The 19,535-nt window shown below is 41.2% G+C and overlaps 1 protein-coding gene and 1 long non-coding RNA gene across 2 annotated transcripts in view; one reads left to right on the top strand and one right to left on the bottom strand.

Annotated features, from left to right (window-relative positions):
* The window catches only part of MATN2 (matrilin 2), a 120,290-nt gene that overhangs the window by 31,939 nt on the left and 68,816 nt on the right, over window positions 1-19,535 (top strand). The window contains exons 3-4 of the mRNA XM_075582667.1: window positions 2,076-2,645; window positions 14,524-14,646. Coding sequence (XP_075438782.1) covers window positions 2,076-2,645; window positions 14,524-14,646 — 693 coding nt within the window. The remainder of the gene's footprint in view (window positions 1-2,075; window positions 2,646-14,523; window positions 14,647-19,535) is intronic.
* The window catches only part of LOC142480325 (uncharacterized), a 20,323-nt gene continuing 8,199 nt past the window's right edge, over window positions 7,412-19,535 (bottom strand). Inside the window, exons 2-3 of the long non-coding RNA XR_012794980.1 lie at window positions 19,372-19,475; window positions 7,412-7,912 (exon numbers count right to left, since the gene is read on the bottom strand). This is a non-coding gene — a long non-coding RNA (uncharacterized LOC142480325). The remainder of the gene's footprint in view (window positions 7,913-19,371; window positions 19,476-19,535) is intronic.

Genomic DNA, 19,535 nt, shown 5'->3' with positions numbered 1-19,535 from the left:
CTCACCCACCCACTCAGTCACTCACCCACCCACCCAGTCACTCACCCACCCAGTCACTCACCCAAGGTCACTCACCCACCCACTCACCCACCCACTTACCCACCCACTCAGTCACTCACCCACCCATCCACCCAGTCACTCAGTCACCCACCCACCCACCCACCCACCCACCCAGTTACTCAGTCAAAGTCACTCAGTCACCCACCCACCCAGTCACCCACCCACTCACTCAGTCACCCACCCACCCAGTCACTCACCCACCCACCCAGTCACTCAGTCAACCCAGTCACTCAGTCAAACCCAGTCACTCAGTCACCCAACCACCCACCCAGTCACTCAGTCACCCACCCACCCAGTCACTCAGTCACCCACCCACTCACTCAGTCCCTCAGTCAACCCACCCAGTCACTCACCCACCCACTGAGCTCTGAAGGGGGGAGAATTGGACATGTGAGAAGGGGGGGAGAGAGAGAGGGGGAGCGAAGAAAAAAAGAGAGGGAGGGGGAGCGGAGAGAGGGGGGGAGCGGGAGAATTCAATGCCGGGCAACGCCGGGTATATCAGCTAGTACATTATATACAAGACATTGCATGCACAGTAAGAGATAATATATGTTATAGGTGTACTGTATGTAACAGTTACAGACCACATTAAAATGTGTGAAACGAGTTTCATTGGTTTACTAGTTACAACAGCTGGACAATATTTTCAGATTATTCATTGAAGACACAGTGCTATATTATTTCATACCAAAAGAGCTTGATCTAACTATAAGATGTTGAGTATCATACATTGTATTTATGAGTTAAATGTTGTGTTTATAAGTATATTTATATGAGCAAACATCAACTGCTGCTTTTATCAACAAGTGACTTGTATAGTCGCATGTTGATCAAAACATCTACAGTAATGTGATGAAGGGGAACACTAGCAATATGAAGACCTACTCGTATAGCTCTTTTTATTTTATTTTTCATTTCGGTGTGCAAATTAAACGTTTTATTTAAAAAGTTTGTTTGGACGTGCCTTCTGTTTGCATATGGATTCCCTAATGCAAAAGGTGAAAAACATTTATTCCCTAGTATGATAACGGCCTACTGGGAAAGTAAGGAAATATATAACTCTGTACTGTATGTATGCCAAATGTTTTGTAAGCACAATGGAGTGGCCATCGGAGAGGGAGCAGCGCTTAAAATGGCTACTAGTTTGTTCCAACTTCGTGCGGAATTGGAATAGATTGAGATACATTTGGGTTTATGTCTTAGCAATGTGGAGTAAAGTAAAGTAAAGTATCAGATAGAATGTGACTAATGCCATCTTGGATTCAGACAAATGCAAATCATCTCTTTGTGAGAAGGAACAATATGATGAACCTAAATAAACATACTATTTCTAACACCCGACTATTTGATAGGAGTTAAGAAACAAAGGAAAAACATACACACATTCATAGACTTCAAAAAACCTAGGGAATGCATTGTTTTTAAAAAAAATAACTTTTTTTAGGGGAATGTTATCTTTTTTAAGCCTATGTTAGGAAGTGTGGATTTATGGCTTTCTGAACCACAAGCTTGGCTCATTGAATCACAAATAGTTGTAGAAAAGACAGTACAATCAAATGTGAAATTCAAAGTTTTCAGATTATACATCTCTTCCATAACAAGACTGTGTTCAATCTAATCTTTTCATATAATTATACATTATATAACTATATTTCCTAGGTTTTATAATGTAAATCTCAGCATTACTTTTGCTATGCTTAGATCAATGTATTTCTTCTGTCATTCCTATAGATTTATTACAGTATAACATGTGATAGGTGCTAATATCAAAGGTTTACAAAATAATAAAGCCATCATTTGACTACAAAATATATTTTGTTTGACCAAATGACTTACAAAAACAATCAGGTCTGAAGAGACATTTTTTTCTTTGGTTTGTTTGTCAAACTATCGTATAGGAAAAATAACAATTTAATCATGCTTGACTCTTCTTATTCTTCCTTTTAACAACACTCGTCCTGTCAGTGATTTATCTTGAGACATTGTGCTAATGATAATATTGTTTTTTCTTGCAGAGAATGCCTGCCACAATAAGCCACTGGATATTGTTTTCATCATTGATAGTTCTCGCAGTGTACGACCATACGACTTTGAAAAAGTGAAAGAATTCATAGTTACCATTTTAAATTTCCTAGACATTGGCCCAGATACCACCAGGGTAGGCCTTCTGCAATATGGCAGCACAGTGAAAAATGAATTCTCATTGAAGACTTTCAGGAGAAAATCTGATGTTGAGCGAGCGGTCAAAAGAATGATGCACCTTGCCACTGGCACAATGACTGGGTTGGCTCTCCAATATGCGATGAACATAGCATTTTCTGAAGCCGAAGGTGCTCGGCCTCAAAACCAGTATGTGCCTAGAATTGCCATGATAGTGACAGATGGGAGACCACAGGATCCAGTAGCTGAAATTGCAGCCAAAGCAAGGAATACAGGAATCTTGATTTTCGCCATCGGCGTGGGTCGCGTAGACATGAACACTTTGAACTCTATTGGAAGCGAACCTCATGATGAGCATGTCTTTTTGGTGGCAAACTTTAGCCAGATTGAAACACTGACATCAGTATTCCAGAATAAACTTTGTGGTAAGTAAAATATTTATTTTCTTTATTTGGGATTATTTTCCATTTTTAGTAATCCTCTTGGACTTCTCTGATGTTCTTTGCTCTTTACCAATTTTCTAATTCTCTCTCTCTCTTTTTTTTTTTTTCTTTTGTATTGTCACAAGTATTTGCTGTGCATTCAATACTCTTCGGGCAGTTATTTAAGTGTGCTACAGTACATATCATAAAACGTGGTAGGGTTTGTCTACAATATTCCACCAATGATGCACCCTCTGCCAGGAAAAAGGGAATTGAGCAGATGAACAATCTCTGTGTTAACGCGCAAGGGATAGGCAATCTGGGCAATCCTCTGAACAGATGTGGTATCTGAGTACAGTAATGCAATGTTAGTATGGGAAATAGAGAGAGAAATGTAACTTCAAGAATAGTCAATATGTTCCAGAACCAGAAGTAGTCCAATCTCTGGCAACCATCTTTCTCTATCAAAGGCTGCCAGCAGTCTCAGAATTTAAAAAACAAAAATCAGGCTTAATTTTTTATATAAAGAAGACTTCCATGGGACTCAGGACTTTAATCATAACATACAGTACATACAAAACACAACTTTTACCCCTTCAGATCTAAAGGGGCCAGCGATACATTGGACTATGGGTGCCATTTGCCCTAATTATATATATATATATTAAACTGCCAACAGCCTTGTTCTTGTCATTTTAGATAGGGTGATGAGATACCTGCACCAGGACTGAAATAAACATGTGTTAATGGATTTGCTAATCTTGTTCAATGTGCTTACCCAATATAAAGATGTATCACTTGAAAGCATGCGCATATAAACTATTTGTAATAGTGCCTTAAAATTGGTGTTTTAGTTGCATATTTTGGCCTCAGTATAGTATGGTCAGCTTGCCCTCTACACCAACGTAAGCTCAGTTCAGGCATGTCCTAACTTTTAATGTAATCATTTTTTACCTTCTACTCCAAGCTACAATCCTCCTGCCTCTCTCTTTAGCTTTCAGGAAGGAAGACTATCTGTCTCGCAAACGTAAATGTGATTTATACCTTGCGATTCGCAGATCAACTGAAAGTAGATGGGCAGGGGGCTTAAACAATTAGAAGGTGGTCACCATCCTTCCAAAAATACTAATCCACTTCCATGTGTTAGGGAATTTTAAATGAACCTTTTATTTTTGGACTTCTGTCTAATTTGAATCTGACTTTTTTTACTGGCCCCTTTCTTGTAGTTGGCATGGGTTACTTTCATTTATTTATTTCGCTTTTTTTTAAATGCTATATATGTGTTGTTTTTTTTTTTTTTCATTCTCTAAATATATTTTATATAGAATTAGCCGACATTGTTACAAGTTTTTCAGGGGAAGAGTAGCTAAATACATTTCCAAAACCATGATCCGACCTTGGATTAAGGCCATATTTACTAAGAACAGCTACTACATAGGACACCTTCAGTGCTAGAAGACTCATCAATTGAATGCGCCATAAAGGGCCACATTTACTAAAACGTGCTAGACGCTAACAGATTAGCACTGCTTAGTAAATATGTACCCTAGATTTTATTTTGTGATTTGCAATAAGAATAAGGAGATCACGCTGTGTATATTTTTAAGGGTGCTTCACTTTTCTTTCCTGCTGTATTTTTTCTAAAAAAAAAAAAAAACAAAGTTGGATGCATTACTTCCTTGGAGCAGTAAATTGGGAATTTAAAGGCTAATAGGATTTCAAAGAAATGCAGGTGAGATTCTGATCCACTGTAATGAGTATGAAAACAATTTGCTTTCTATCTGCTCTATCTGATCTCTAATGTACCAGCAAATGGCAAAATGCAATGACAATTTTCTAAGACAACACATGATATGCTTGATTAATGCAAACAAGTAATAGTATGTCATTGGACTGCTAAACTGAAATTCATTTTCACGCTGATACTTCTGGTGTGGAATCAACCGTTTAACTCTGCATGATGCTTCAGCTCATGCTGCTTTAACGAATTCATTATTAATATTGACATCCTTTAATTATCGTGGTAATGCCTTTACATTCCTGTTTTAATGATATACATGATGTCTAAGTTCTTCTGAGTGCAAAATCAGCTGCAATACTCACGTTTCAAGGCACTGATTGATTGATTGCATGGAAAAAAATATATTTTGGCTTCAACACAATGGGGTGAATGCTTTCCAGATAAGCTCCTAATAGAACAATGCTTTTGTAACGGAAATATTCATTCGTTTCTGACAGTGCCTATCCCTAAGCTGAGCTTGGGAGGTCCAGCAGCAATTTGAGGTTGAATGCAGAGCAGTATTATAACAAAAGACAAGGAGCCACAAGACACCCTTCTGTGTTGCTATGTGTACAGTAGTTAAATCAATAAATGTCAATTGAGCCTGTGGGATGTGTGGTTGATTTACACATTGATTTATAGTTAAAAGTCTCTAGGGGGCAATGTTCCAAACACTGGAGTTAAGATAGGTACTTCAAACAGAATAATGAAGTATAGCTACAGTGTACAGGTCCAACTACTGCAAAAAAAGGAAATAATAAACACACTATAAAACAATACATATAATAAATTACTTTTAATTAAGAGCTAACTGATGCTTTTCAAAACTGTAGATCCTGAAATAATGTTTATAATCATTATTCAGTGGCTGTTGGATGTATTTTATGGAAAACAATGTTGATTTAAACTTGCAGCTGAAATGTTACATAGTTATTACATACAGTAGTAGAAGAGGTTGAAAAAAGACATATGTCCATCGAGTTCAGCCTATGTTAAATTTAGATGACCGATACTTATCCTTTATTTGTATTTACTGTATATGCAGTATATTGATCCAGAGGAAGCCAAACATAAAACCCCAGTGAAACATTGCCCATAATATGAACAAAAAGAGTGTGAAGCATTATTACTAATAGTGTGAATGTACTTACTCTAGAAATGGTACAGAAATGACTAATTGTCACATAAGGGGCAAATAATACTTCAAAGTGAGTTCTAAAATAGCAAACTGTGAATAGATTCAAATGTGAATGTGAGGCCGTCTGGGGAGGTCCTCCGATTGATCAAAATCAGATACACATGTAATAGAAACAAGTGACTATCCAGCGCCTCTGTATTATAGTCCAAAACGTAATTGATTAATGTCCATGACAATAAATTAATTCAGCAGATGTGAATAATCAAACCGTATATTGTGTCCTAACAGAAACATCCGAGGTTGAAGAAATCTTCAAATGGCATCCGATGGGCATCAGGACATGAAACGGGAGAATAACAGAAAAAACATAGTGTGAGACTGTATAATGACATGCTTGCTGTATATTTTAGAACTCACTTTGAAGTATTATTTGCCCCTTATGTGACAATTAGTCATTTCTGTACCATTTCTAGTGTAAGTACATTCACACTATTAGTAATAACGCTTCACACTCTTTTTGTTCATATTATGGGTAATGTTTCACTGGGGTTTTATGTTTGGCTTCCTCTGGATCAATATACTGCATATACAGTAAATACAAATATAGGATAAGTATCGGTCATCTAAATTTAACACAGGCTGAACTCGATGGACATATGTCTTTTTTCAACCTCTTCTACTACTGTATGTAATAACTATGTAACATTTCAGCTGCAAGTTTAAATCAACATTGTTTTCCATAAAATGCATCCGACAGCCACTGAATAATGATTATAAACATTATTTCAGGATCTACAGTTTTGAAGAGCATCAGTTAGCTCTTAATTAAAAGTAATTTATTATATGTATTGTTTTATAGTGTGTTTATTATTTCCTTTTTTTGCAGTAGTTGGACCTGTACACTGTAGCTATACTTCATTATTCTGTTTGAAGTACCTATCTTAACTCCAGTGTTTGGAACATTGCCCCCTAGAGACTTTTAACTATAAATCAATGTGTAAATCAACCACACATCCCACAGGCTCAATTGACATTTATTGATTTAACTACTGTACACATAGCAACACAGAAGGGTGTCTTGTGGCTCCTTGTCTTTTGTTATAATACTGCTCTGCATTCAACCTCAAATTGCTGCTGGACCTCCCAAGCTCAGCTTAGGGATAGGCACTGTCAGAAACGAATGAATATTTCCGTTACAAAAGTATTGTTCTATTAGGAGCTTATCTGGAAAGCATTCACCCCATTGTGTTGAAGCCCAAATATATTTTAAGCAATATATATATATGTTGGCGAAAGAAAACGATAAGACAAAATGGGGGGGTGAGGAACACACTAGGAGACAATGCACACACAAAACATACAGATGCATGTTATACTTAGCCATGCATTAATCTCCCTAGGCTCCAACTGTCTCCCTGGGGTAGCGCATGGCACTGGTAGTATTTCTTACAATACTACATTGGAGGTCCTGGCTTTAAGCTTGCGGCCAACATACCTGAAATAATTTTTTAGGACAATATATTTTTCTTTAACTTTGTCATTGGATCCAACGTGTACTACGGCCGCCAGGTCAGTCCCAACCCCTCCCAACAATCTGTCTACCCGATCCACAAGGTGCCAAACCCGAGTACCTGGGAGATAACAAACTGGTTCGTTCATGCGCTCAATGCAACAGATTGTCCCCTCTACCTTCCTAATAATGGAATCCTCTACCACCACAACCTGAGCATCCTGAGTCCCCTCTGTGCTAGAGGCGCTATTCCCCTGGCCGCAAAAGCAATCAGTCTCCCCCAGCCATTCCTGTCCGACACCACCAATATCTTCACTCAATCTGACAAATCTAATGGGATGGGTAAACTCAGAACTGAAACTCACTTACTTACCTGACAAAGGGTACATAAAGGTTGTTCAATTTTCTGGAACAACTTCAGTTGCTGAAATTATTTCCTTGCAAGGATCTGCTGTCACAGAGTCTAACTGAGCGAGTGCTGCCTTCTACTTTTTCTATTACCTGAATGTTCTTTGTGTGGCCACACATCTTCACGGGCAAGCACTTACAATAACTTCTTGAAACAAATTTTTGCCCGGTGAGCAGTTTTTCAGCTCAGGACTGGCCTGCTTCTTCCCCCTGCTTTCACTTCTAAGTTGTGTTAGTCTTAAAGCAGCAGTCCAATCTGACGGGTTTTTTTTTTACATTTTTTTTCCTCTGTACATGAATACAATCGACACAATGATAAGATGTTGCCGATTGATCCGTTCTCCTGTGATCGATCGGCGAAGATTAGGCTCGGGGTTTCTCTAAATGGCTGTAGAGGAGTATTGGCTCAGTATCCGTGACTTTGTAAATGATTGCTATAGAAACAAAAAAAGGCTTGTTACATTATAATACATGAAACATTTAATTCAGAGTTGTTTAAAAAAAAATGCAACAAGTATTTCATAGTACAGAACTGGTTTATTAAAAAAAAAACACATGAAGGATATTGCTTGGTCTGCAGCTTTAAGTACTCTTGGGTTATTATACATTCAAAATGTGATAAGGCCATGTGGGTGACAGTAGCATCTATGACGCATGCCCAGGCAAAACCAAAATGAGGGGACTTATGAGGAGAGAAGGGCTAACCATATCAATTGTGTCTGGGTAGTGTAGGAGATAATCAGTATTTAGCCTAAGGCCTCGGACATAGTGAGTTCTCCCGTGCGGAGGCGCGCGGAGGCTGAGGGAAAGCAGGTGCTTTCCCTGGCCATACTAAACGGGCCGTGGGGGGCATGCCGAGGGGTGTCACGGAGATGGTTCGCCCTCATTGGACGAACCGCTCACGTGACCGGCTGTCGCGCCAAGAAATCAGTTTGAACAGATTTCTTGCACAAGGCGCGCCCCCTTCTACTTCTGCACGCCGCAAGGACGCGAACACTGCCTTAAGGCCCAGTCTGCGGCACCATGTCCGAGGCCATAGTCATTTGCCATTTTGAATTGTGCTTTCACAATTTCAAGAGTGCAGGCTGATGGAGTTGAAGTTGAGGGAAGGTATGGTAATGTTGCAGGCTGATGGAGTTGAAGTTGAGGGAAGGTACGGTAATGTTGCAGGCTGATGGAGTTGAAGTTGAGGGAAGGTATGGTAATGTTGCAGGCTGATGGAGTTGAAGTTGAGGGAAGGTACGGTAATGTTGCAGGCTGATGGAGGTGAAGGTGAGGGAAGGTATGGTAATGTTGCAGGCTGATGGAGTTGAAGTTGAGGGAAGGTACGGTAATGTTGCAGGCTGATGGAGTTGAAGTTGAAGGAAGGTATGGTAATGTTGCAGCCTGATGGAGTTGCAGTTGAGGGAAGGTATGGTAATGTTGCAGGCTGATGGAGGTGAAGGTGAGGGAAGGTATGGTAATGTTGCAGGCTGATGGAGGTGAAGGTGAGGGAAGGTATGGTAATGTTGCAGACTGATGGAGTTGAAGTTGAGGGAAGGTACGGTAATGTTGCAGGCTGATGGAGTTGAAGTTGAGGGAAGGTATGGTAATGTTGCAGGCTGATGGAGTTGAAGTTGAGGGAAGGTACGGTAATGTTGCAGGCTGATGGAGTTGCAGTTGAGGGAAGGTACGGTAATGTTGCAGGCTGATGGAGGTGAAGTTGAGGGAAGGTACGGTAATGTTGCAGGCTGATGGAGTTGCAGTTGAGGGAAGGTACGGTAATGTTGCAGGCTGATGGAGGTGAAGGTGAGGGAAGGTATGGTAATGTTGCAGGCTGATGGAGGTGAAGGTGAGGGAAGGTATGGTAATGTTGCAGGCTGATGGAGGTGAAGGTGAGGGAAGGTATGGTAATGTTGCAGGCTGATATAGTTGAAGTTGAGGGAAGGTACGGTAATGTTGCAGGCTGATGGAGTTGAAGTTGAGGGAAGGTACGGTAATGTTGCAGGCTGATGGAGTTGAAGTTGAGGGAAGGTATGGTAATGTTGCAGGCTGATGGAGTTGAAGTTGAGGGAAGGTATGGTAATGTTGCAGGCTGATGGAGGTGAAGTTGAGGGAAGGTATGGTAATGTTGCAGGCTGATGGAGGTGAAGTTGAGGGAAGGTACGGTAATGTTGCAGGCTGATGGAGGTGAAGTTGAGGGAAGGTACGGTAATGTTGCAGGCTGATGGAGTTGAAGTTGAGGGAAGGTATGGTAATGTTGCAGGCTGATGGAGGTGAAGTTGAGGGAAGGTATGGTAATGTTGCAGGCTGATGGAGGTGAAGTTGAGGGAAGGTACGGTAATGTTGCAGGCTGATGGAGGTGAAGTTGAGGGAAGGTACGGTAATGTTGCAGGCTGATGGAGTTGAAGTTGAGGGAAGGTATGGTAATGTTGCAGGCTGATGGAGGTGAAGTTGAGGGAAGGTATGGTAATGTTGCAGGCTGATGGAGGTGAAGTTGAGGGAAGGTACGGTAATGTTGCAGGCTGATGGAGGTGAAGTTGAGGGAAGGTATGGTAATGTTGCAGGCTGATGGAGGTGAAGGTGAGGGAAGGTACGGTAATGTTGCAGGCTGATGGAGGTGAAGTTGAGGGAAGGTATGGTAATGTTGCAGGCTGATGGAGGTGAAGTTGAGGGAAGGTACGGTAATGTTGCAGGCTGATGGAGGTGAAGGTGAGGGAAGGTATGGTAATGTTGCAGGCTGATGGAGGTGAAGGTGAGGGAAGGTATGGTAATGTTGCAGGCTGATGGAGTTGAAGTTGAGGGAAGGTATGGTAATGTTGCAGTCAAGAGGCTAAAGTGAAATTAAGAGAAACACATTTTGTAATTTGAGAAGTCAGTATGAGTGTATGAACACAGAAGTGTTGGAAGTAAGTTACAAAGTTTAGCCAAAGGTTGTGATGAGAAAAAATAGGTATCTAGAATAAAGGAGAGGCATATACTCTAGGTCAATAGAAAAGGAGGGAAACAGGGCAATAGTTAGAGAGACAGGTAGAGCTTATTGTTTTTGAGTAAAGGTATAACTGTTGCATGCATGAATAGAGGTGGGAAAGGTTCCGGAGCTGAGGGAGGAGTTGAAAATATAAGTGAGTGCAGGGATTAGAGAGGGAGCAAGATGTTTGAGGAGGTGGGAGGGCATGGGGTCAATAGGGCAAGTGGTAAAGGAAGAGGAGGAGATCAGCAGTGTAGGAAATGTGTGCAGAGGGTAAAACATCAGAGACGTTTTTAGGAGAAAATAACCTTAGGTTTTATTAGACAGCAGCTTTAAACAGAAAACCGCTTCATATCAGCAAAATTAGAGCAGAAAATAACAATAACAGGTGGCTCAATACCTAGGTGCAGTCATGGAAAAGAAAAGAGAAGTGCAGGGACACACATAGTGTATTAAAGTTTACTGGAAAAACACATAAAACAATAGATCAGTAATACCCTTGCAGGAAAAAATATCTTTTAGGCAATATCACCCGGAACCCAGGCTGGCATACATGTGGATCGAGCCTGGGCAAAGATTAACAGGGTTGAGTGAGGAGAAAAGATGGAGCAGATTTTTGAGAATTTGGCAGACCTGGTGGAATTGTCGGGAGTGTACAAAAAGACAGAGATCCCACCACATCCACTCACAACAAGATAGTAAGAGATAAATAGGTTTTGACAGCTAACAACCTAGCTTGTAGGAGACAAGAAAGGTGAAGATAAGGTTGAATAGATTGTAGTCTCTAGGCAAGTGAAGACAAGAGATATTTCTATTGACACTAGAGCTACAATAGTCGAGATTTCACATGGAATTCATTGCACGGGTTACAGTAAACCTCATGGGGACAAGTAAATGCTGAAGGAAGCAGAGGAATGGAGAAATGGATTGGCATTGGAAAGAGAAGGAAGAGTGAGAGAGAAGTTTGAGGGTGATAGAGGTTATCAGACATAGAAACAGTAGTAAAGTGAATTGTTACTGAACGAATCTGCCATGTTATTATTAGGGTGACCAGATTTACAAAAGTAAAAACCGGGACACATTAAAAAATATATTTATAAAACAAATGACATCACCAACTGCGCCCCTTCTCCTTTGTCTCTCTGCCCCCCCTCTCTCACACACACATACCCCATTCTCTTTCTCCCCCCATCCCTCCATTCTCTCCCTCCCCCATCCCTCTATTCTCTGTCCCCCCCATCCCTCTATTCTCTCTCCCCCATCCCTCCATTCTCTCCCTCCCCCCCATCCCTCCATTCTATCTCCCCCCATCCCTCCATTCTCTCTCTCTCCCCCCCATCCCTCCATTCTCTCTCTCCCCCATTCTGTGTCTCTCTCTCCCTCCCCCCATTCTCTGTGTCTCTCCCTATTCTCTGTGTCTCTCTACCCATTCTGTGTGTGTCTCTCTCCCCATTCTGTCTCCCCGTGCCGTGTCTCTCTCTCCCCATGCTGTTTGTCTCTCTCTCTCTCTCTGCCCATTCTGTGTGTGTCTCTCTCCCGATTCTGTATGTTTCTCTCCCCATTTTGTGTCTGTCTTTCTCCCCATGCTGTGTCTCTCTCTCTCTCTCCCGATGCTGTGTGTGTCTCTCCCCATTCTGTGTGTGTCTCTCTCTCCCCATTCTGTGTCTGTCTCTCTCCCCATACTGTGTCTCCCCATGCCGTGTCTCTCTCTCCCCATGCTGTTTGTCTCTCTCTCTCTCTGCCTATTCTGTGTGTGTCTCTCTCCCGATTCTGTGTGTCTCTCTCCCCATGCTATGTCTCCACATACTGTGTGTCTCTCTCTCCCCATGATGTCTCTCTCCCCCCATGCTGTGTGTGTCTCTCTCTTCCCATGCTGTGTGTGTCTCTCTCTCCCCATGCTGCGTGTCTCTCTCTCTCCCCATGTTGTGTGTGTGTCTCTCTCTCCCCCCTCATGCTGTGTCTCTCTCACCCCATGCTGTGTATGTCATGCTGTGTATGTCTCCCTCTCTCCCCCCATGCTGTGTGTGTGTGTCTCTCTCTACTCCCCATGCTGTGTGTCTTTCTCTCCCCCCATGCTGTGTGTGTGTTCCCTCTCTCTCTCTCCCCCTGCTGTGTTTGTGTTCCCTCTCTCTCTCCCCTCCCCCCCATGCTGTGTGTGGCTCTCCCCCCCCCCCATGCTGTGTGTCTCTCTCTCTCCCCCCATGCTGTGTGTCTCCCCCCCCATGCTGTGTGTCTCTCTCTTCCTCCCCCCATGCTGTGTGTGTCTCTCTCCCCCCATGCTGTGTGTGTCTCTCTCTCTCTCCATGCTGTGTGTGTCTCTCTCTCCCCCCATGCTGTGTGTGTGTCTCTCTCTCCCCCCATGCTGTGTGTGTCTCTGTGGGGCAGCTGGGACAGACCTTAAAAAAACGGGACTGTCCCGGCTAAGGACATCTGGTCACCCTAGTTATTATGGTGGTTGCAGAAGATTAAGGAGGTCAAAAGCTAGGAATAGATTTGCAGTGCATATACGGAGTGAAATGTGTTCATGCTTGGTTCTTTCAAGGAGAGAAAGCTTCAAGGATCTGAAATCCACATGTAACGGGTTTTCCCCCCCCCAATCTCACATTGGCCTGGGTAGTCTAACCAGTCCCCATTACATGTTCGTGTCTGGTGGTGCACCTGTAGGCAACAGGGCTCCTGAGTCTCCCGCTTGATGGTATTAGGGGATGTCATCCAGACAGGCAGCTGAGGTAGTGTGTGCGAGTCCTACCTATATCCAGTGCAGCGCCTCCACCTCATCAGGATCTGTGCTTCCGCAGGGAGATGGTCCTGGTGAGGAACTCCGTCTTGATGGTGCCATCCACTGCTGAGTAACTTCACACTCACACAGTGGAGGTATATTCAAACAGGGAATCTTTATTGAAGGTTGGTATGGGCAAGCTGCCCCTCACAGATAACAGCTCAGCCACTCATCTCCTTGCAGCATTCCATTAGGAAGGTCCCTTCTCTAATAGATCTGCTTTCCACCTCTACTCTCAGAGAGATTCTCCAGCTTCACTGGCTGCTGTCAGCTCCTTTCCTGAGCTGCTTTGTCTCTCTCAGCTCCTCTAACTCTGCTGCGTATGCTCACTGACTCACAGCTAGCAGGAGACACTGCAACATTGTTGCAGACCTTCACGTGCCTCTCACTGAACTGAGCAGCTCAACAACAGGAAACTGAACTTCTAACTTTAGGCAGTGCTGTGTCTTATATCACCCCCCAGAGAACAAACATGCTCTGTATCACTAAGTGGGAACACACTGCATGTTGTCACTTCCTTTGGGGACATATGACACCTCACCAGGGTGTGAGGGGAAACCTCATGATTGTTGCTGGCACTTCTGCACACTTACCAGGGTTACTGCCAACATGAGAAAGAGATATGTACACCAATCCTAGACATGGCTACACACACTTCAATTTTTTTATTTTAAGTTCTGACTGGGGTAGGTGAAAATGTAACTGCTGCGATAAATAGTATTGATAAAGCCCAGTCTAAAGATATACTGGATTTTTTATTACAGTAGGGAAATGGACTAAGGTCTAAATAATTATCTGAGTCTGGAGAAGTATATAAACAATGTGTTTGTAACACTTTTTTTATTTGTTCAAATATTAGTTTTTTTTAAAAGCTATGAAAAGACCAGAAGGGTTGGTTCTGCACAGCAACCTTGGGTACTTATTGTCTGGCTGTCCTACAAGACCACAATCCAAGCTACTGTTGGTTTTGAGGACATCATCATAGAAAGATTAAACTATAAATGACATCTGAACCTACTGTATGTACATCTATTTACATAAAGCCTGTAGAACATGAAAACTGTTGTATGTTTGTACTGATATGTTTATATTCACTCAATAAAAAATATTTTGTTGAATTTGTGCAACAGCTGCACATTTGCAACTTGTAACATTACAAATAATGTTTATTCCAAATGAAGAGCAGCTTTTAGAGATTGCCTCTATTGCTATCTATCTTAGCAGTTATGTCTGTTCTTCTGGTACATCGTATTGCTTTTGTGCAGTAAAAGTGCAAATATCACTGCAACTGTTTTTTTGTTTTGTTTTTTTTATAGCTCCCCATCTGTGTACTACAGCTAGTCACGGTTGTGATCACTTTTGTATCAATATTCCTGGCTCCTACATATGCAAATGCAAACAGGGATACCTTCTGAACCCAGACGAGAAGAGCTGCAGCAGTAAGTAATAAAAAGTCTTAACTTGCTTAAGCCCACATCCACAAAAGGATGCTGTCTGTTTCATTGTCTGCTTTTGGCTGTTCAATAAATATATGTTGAATGAATGTGGGAGACTTCTGATTCAGTGATGTAGACGAGTTCGGAGGAGAGTTTTTTTTGTTTGTTTGTTTTTGGATTTGGAGCAGTGAGTCCTGCTCCCTCTTCTGACCAAGCACCGTGAAAATCAAAAAATGCCTCTCCCAGCTGAAATGTCGCCCAAAATTATTTATTTAAATATACATTTCTTTAATAGTGTAGAGGTGCAGGGGGTATCCGGAGCTGAACCACGTTGGTTTTATGTCCGGGGACCCCCTGCTTCCCGAGATACAGGCCTCTTTATGGGGTGCCGGTATCTCCTATGCAAGGAATTGTCCCGGTCACGTGACGCGGGACATTTCAATGCAGAGGGATACCGGCACCCCATAAAGGTGCCTGTATCTCGGGAAGCAGGGGGTCCCCGGATATAAAACCAACGTGGTTCAGCTCCAGAGACCCCCTGCACCTCTACACTATTAAAGAAATGTATATTAATAAATATTTAAAAAAACATCAATACACGCCCCCCCCCTCCGCCTAAACCCATACAGTACAGTAATGGGCAAAATAACTATTATCCAGATATGGATAATAGATTATTTGCCCATTATTAAACACTGCATTAGCATACATAAATAAAGTAAATAAATAAAGTTATACTTACCACAACAGCAGGTCCCTCTGTCCTCCGTTGCCAGAAAGCATATATACAAAATAAATACATTCTAATGGCCCCTAACCCCTTAATCACCTTAGCGGTTACTAACCGCTATAGTCATGAAGGGGTTAACCCACCCTGACCCGATACCAACCCGGGAGGCCTAAACACCCACCCTGACTGACTATACCCACACTATACCCATTGAGTAGTATAGTGGTACATCATACCCATATAATAATAATATGGGCATGATAAGCCTCTATAGCACTCAATGGGCACCCTAATGACAATAAATTAATACACAAGACACACAATAATAAAATGTAACTAACTCCAAAAAATCACACGTCACTAAATACAAACAGTAGCCAGCTAATACAATCAATACAATAAATAGCAACATCAACAATGAATTAATTAAACCATTAACCAATCTAAACAATAAATTCCGAAACCAACTCAAAATGAATAGTAACACTAACCAATGTAAACAATGAATTACTCCAACATTAATGAATTTAAACAGTTAAATAGAAAGAAAGAAATTCTAACAATCTCTGAAGTAACCATAAAACACATTAGCTAACATAATATAACATTAAATACAAATGAACACCAATCGCCAACCTTTAATTACATTAAGCATGAAAAAACAAACAATGACATCCACATAATACATGAAATGCCAAAAAGCAACACCAATACCAAGTGAGAAATGCCCCCCAAATATTGTCATAATAATGTATTAATCTGTACCCTAAAGAGGTACCGATTAATATATTATCAGTCAATGTGCCTCCCCCAAAAAAATCAAACAACACATCCAAAGATTAAACCTGTAAAAAGAGACATTTACAAACATTGAATATATTACTTACCATTAGAAGCGGTGGCCCTCCGACTCCCGGGGAAACAGGAAGCTCACGTACCTTGAAGGCCTCCAACAGCATCCGATGCCATCCGCCATAAAGATCCAGCTCAGGTACCCCAATCTTCTTTTTTCTTTCTTTAATCACCTTCTTCTATCTTCATCTTTAACCATTTCTTGTTCTTCTTTATCTTCTTTCTTCATCTGTCTTTCCAAAATACCCCATGTTAAATCCCAGCCGATGCTGTCTCGTCGGCTTCTTGGGCTCACGATCTGATTGGCTGAAATACCATCTGACGCCGGCTTCGTGACGTCATCTTAAAGGCAAATGAAGCACAGCCATTCTGATTGGCTGGCATCATTCCCTATAAGTGACGTTACGGCAAAAAAAAACAATTAAAGTCTGCACATGGTTTTAACAGCCAATCAGGTGGCTGTTAACCATTTTGAGGGTAAATGTGACGTCACAAGCCATATTTAAGGCCGTGACGCCTCATTTGAGCCCAAGAAGCCGACGAGACAGCATCGGCTGGGATTTAACATGGGGTATTTTGGATTGACAGATGAAGAAAGAAGATAAAGAAGAACAAGAAATGGTTACAGATGAAGAAAGAAGAAGGTGATTAAAGAAAGAAAAAAGAAGATTGGGGTACCTGAGCCGGATCTTCATGGCGGACGGCATCGGATGCTGTTGGAGGCCTTCAAGGTACGTGAGCTTCCTGTTTCCCCGGGAGTCGGAGGGCCACCGCTTCTAATGGTAAGTAATATATTCAATGTTTCTAAATGTCTCTTTTTACAGGTTTAATCTTTGGATGTGTTGTTTGATTTTTTGGGGGGAGGCACATTGACTGATAATAAATTAATCGGTACCTCTTTAGGGTACAGATTAATACATTATTATGACAATATTTGGGGGGCATTTCTCACTTGGTATTGGTGTTTCTTTTTGGCATTTCGTGTATTATGTGGATGTCATTGTTTGTTTTTTCATGCTTAATGTAATTAAAGGTTTGCGATTGGTGTTCGTTTGTATTTAATGTTATATTATGTTAGCTAATGTGTTTTATGGTTACTACAGAGATTGTTAGAATTTCTTTCTTTCTATTTAACTGTTTAAATTCATTAATGTTGGAGTAATTCATTGTTTACATTGGTTAGTGTTACTATTCATTTTGAGTTGGTTTCGGAATGAATTGTTTAGATTGGTTAATGGTTTAATTAATTCATTGTTGATGTTGCTTTTGATTGTATTGATTGTATTAGCTGGCTACTGTTTGTATTTAGTGACGTGTGATTTTTTGGAGTTTAGTTACATTTTATTATTGTGTGTCTTGTGTATTAATTTATTGTCATTAGGGTGCCCATTGAGTGCTATAAAGGCTTATCATGCCCATATTATTATTATATGGGTATGATGTACCACTATACTACTCAATGGGTATAGGGTGGGTATAGTCAGTCAGGGGTGGGTGTTTAGGCCTCACGGGTGGGTGAAGGGGGTATTAGCCCTAAGGATGGGTGTTTAGACCTTGCGGGTGGGTAGCGGTTGGGTTAACCCCTTTATTACCTTAGCGGTATTAACCACTAAGGTAATGAAGGGGTTAACTCGACCCGCAACCCCCCTGCAATGCCTAAACAGCCACTAATGGCCAAATTCCCCCTTCACCCACCCCCGCTAGCCACTATATTGTATTGTATTGTATGTTTCTTACAGTAAGCTTGGCACAGGTGTTTAACCCCTTCATTGCCTTAGCGGTTAGCCGCTTAGGTAATGAAGTTGCTGTACATGCATGTTTCCTGCCTCGGATGCATGCCGGGGGGGTCCGGAGCTGCTATTAATGGCTAGCAGCTCTGGAGACCCCCGGCATCAATCCGAGGCAGGAAAGGGGCCTGATTTTTTCTAAGTCCCGACACATCACTGCTCATCGAGGCATCTCCCCACCAATTGACCAAAAAATTTGTGGTGAATTGGATTTGGGGAGAAGACCGCCTTTTAGGGCTGCGATGGGCTGCAATATGCCACGACAGCCGACTCGCGGGTCTCTGAATCGCGCTAGTTTATCAACCATCCGAAAATGGTCGATAAGGGGCTGATCGCTGCTCAGTCAGCGAATTTCGGATAGCGATAACATTTTGCGTCGATACAGGCCGTTATCGAGCACTTATCGAGGCTATCTGAATACGAGTAGCCATTTTGGTCGATAAGTGCTCGATAAGGGCCTTATCAAGGCTTTCTGAATAAGGCCCTTTGTGTTTGAGGAGGGGACAATACCTACAAGAATGATGTTTCTTATTTTAAATCAGTATTAGATGTACAGTACGATAAAAATAAAAATTGTGTGTGTTGCTTTTTCATCATTACATGCTTTGTTGTCAAATCATCTAATTGATTTCTATTTTGAAAGGCTTGGAACTTCTTTTAAATATACATTTTTTTATGTAACGGAATGATTTCACCTTTTTGCAACTCCAACCAATGCTAAGTTGAATTGTTCTTTGAGGAGGCAGGGTTTTTAAACTAGCAGCAACGATAACATTTCAATGTACAGTTTTGTTTTAAAGGATCAAACACATTATTCCAACATGTTCCTATCAAAGATTATTCCATCAATTTATCAGTGTGCAGATATATCATCAAATAATGTTGTTATGATCTTTAAACTCTGCACATATACCGTACGTACTGTACTGTAGTTATTTTTAGAGAAGCGTTATAGTGTGCATACAACGGATATCAACATTTGCAAAACCAATATAAGAAATCGTTAATGAGTTAAACACCAACAATTGCGATTAAAATTATTCAATTATAATTTTTTTCACAAACTGCTTTGGTGGAATCCACCGTATGTTGAGATTATACCATTTTTTTAAATCCGTTTACACCGTTGATCTTCTTACCTAGTTTATAGAAGACATAACTCATATGAATGTTTTCAAATAAACTTAATTGTATCAATTTCACCTTTTTTAGAGCAATAGACAAACCTCAAGTACTGAACTTTCCTCTTGACAGAAAAGAGCATTCTGTTAATATTAATAATTCTATACTTAATATAGTGCCAACAATATATGTAGAGCTGTAAAGTAGAGGTTATATAAGACATGCACTGTCACTTACACTTTATCTTGACAAAGGTTCGCAAGCAGAGTGAAACGTTGATGCTTGTGCAATAAATGTTATAATTGGAATAACAGTGGGGTGCCTCTTTTTCTATTTTTGATCTGTAAAGTAGAAACATCCAGACAAAGGAACCATTGTATAGATTACAAAAATTAAAACAT

This window comes from Ascaphus truei, chromosome 2 (genome assembly GCF_040206685.1).
Source record: "Ascaphus truei isolate aAscTru1 chromosome 2, aAscTru1.hap1, whole genome shotgun sequence".
Classification (NCBI taxonomy): Eukaryota; Metazoa; Chordata; class Amphibia; order Anura; family Ascaphidae; genus Ascaphus; species Ascaphus truei.
This window is presented reverse-complemented; position numbering and strand designations above follow the sequence as displayed.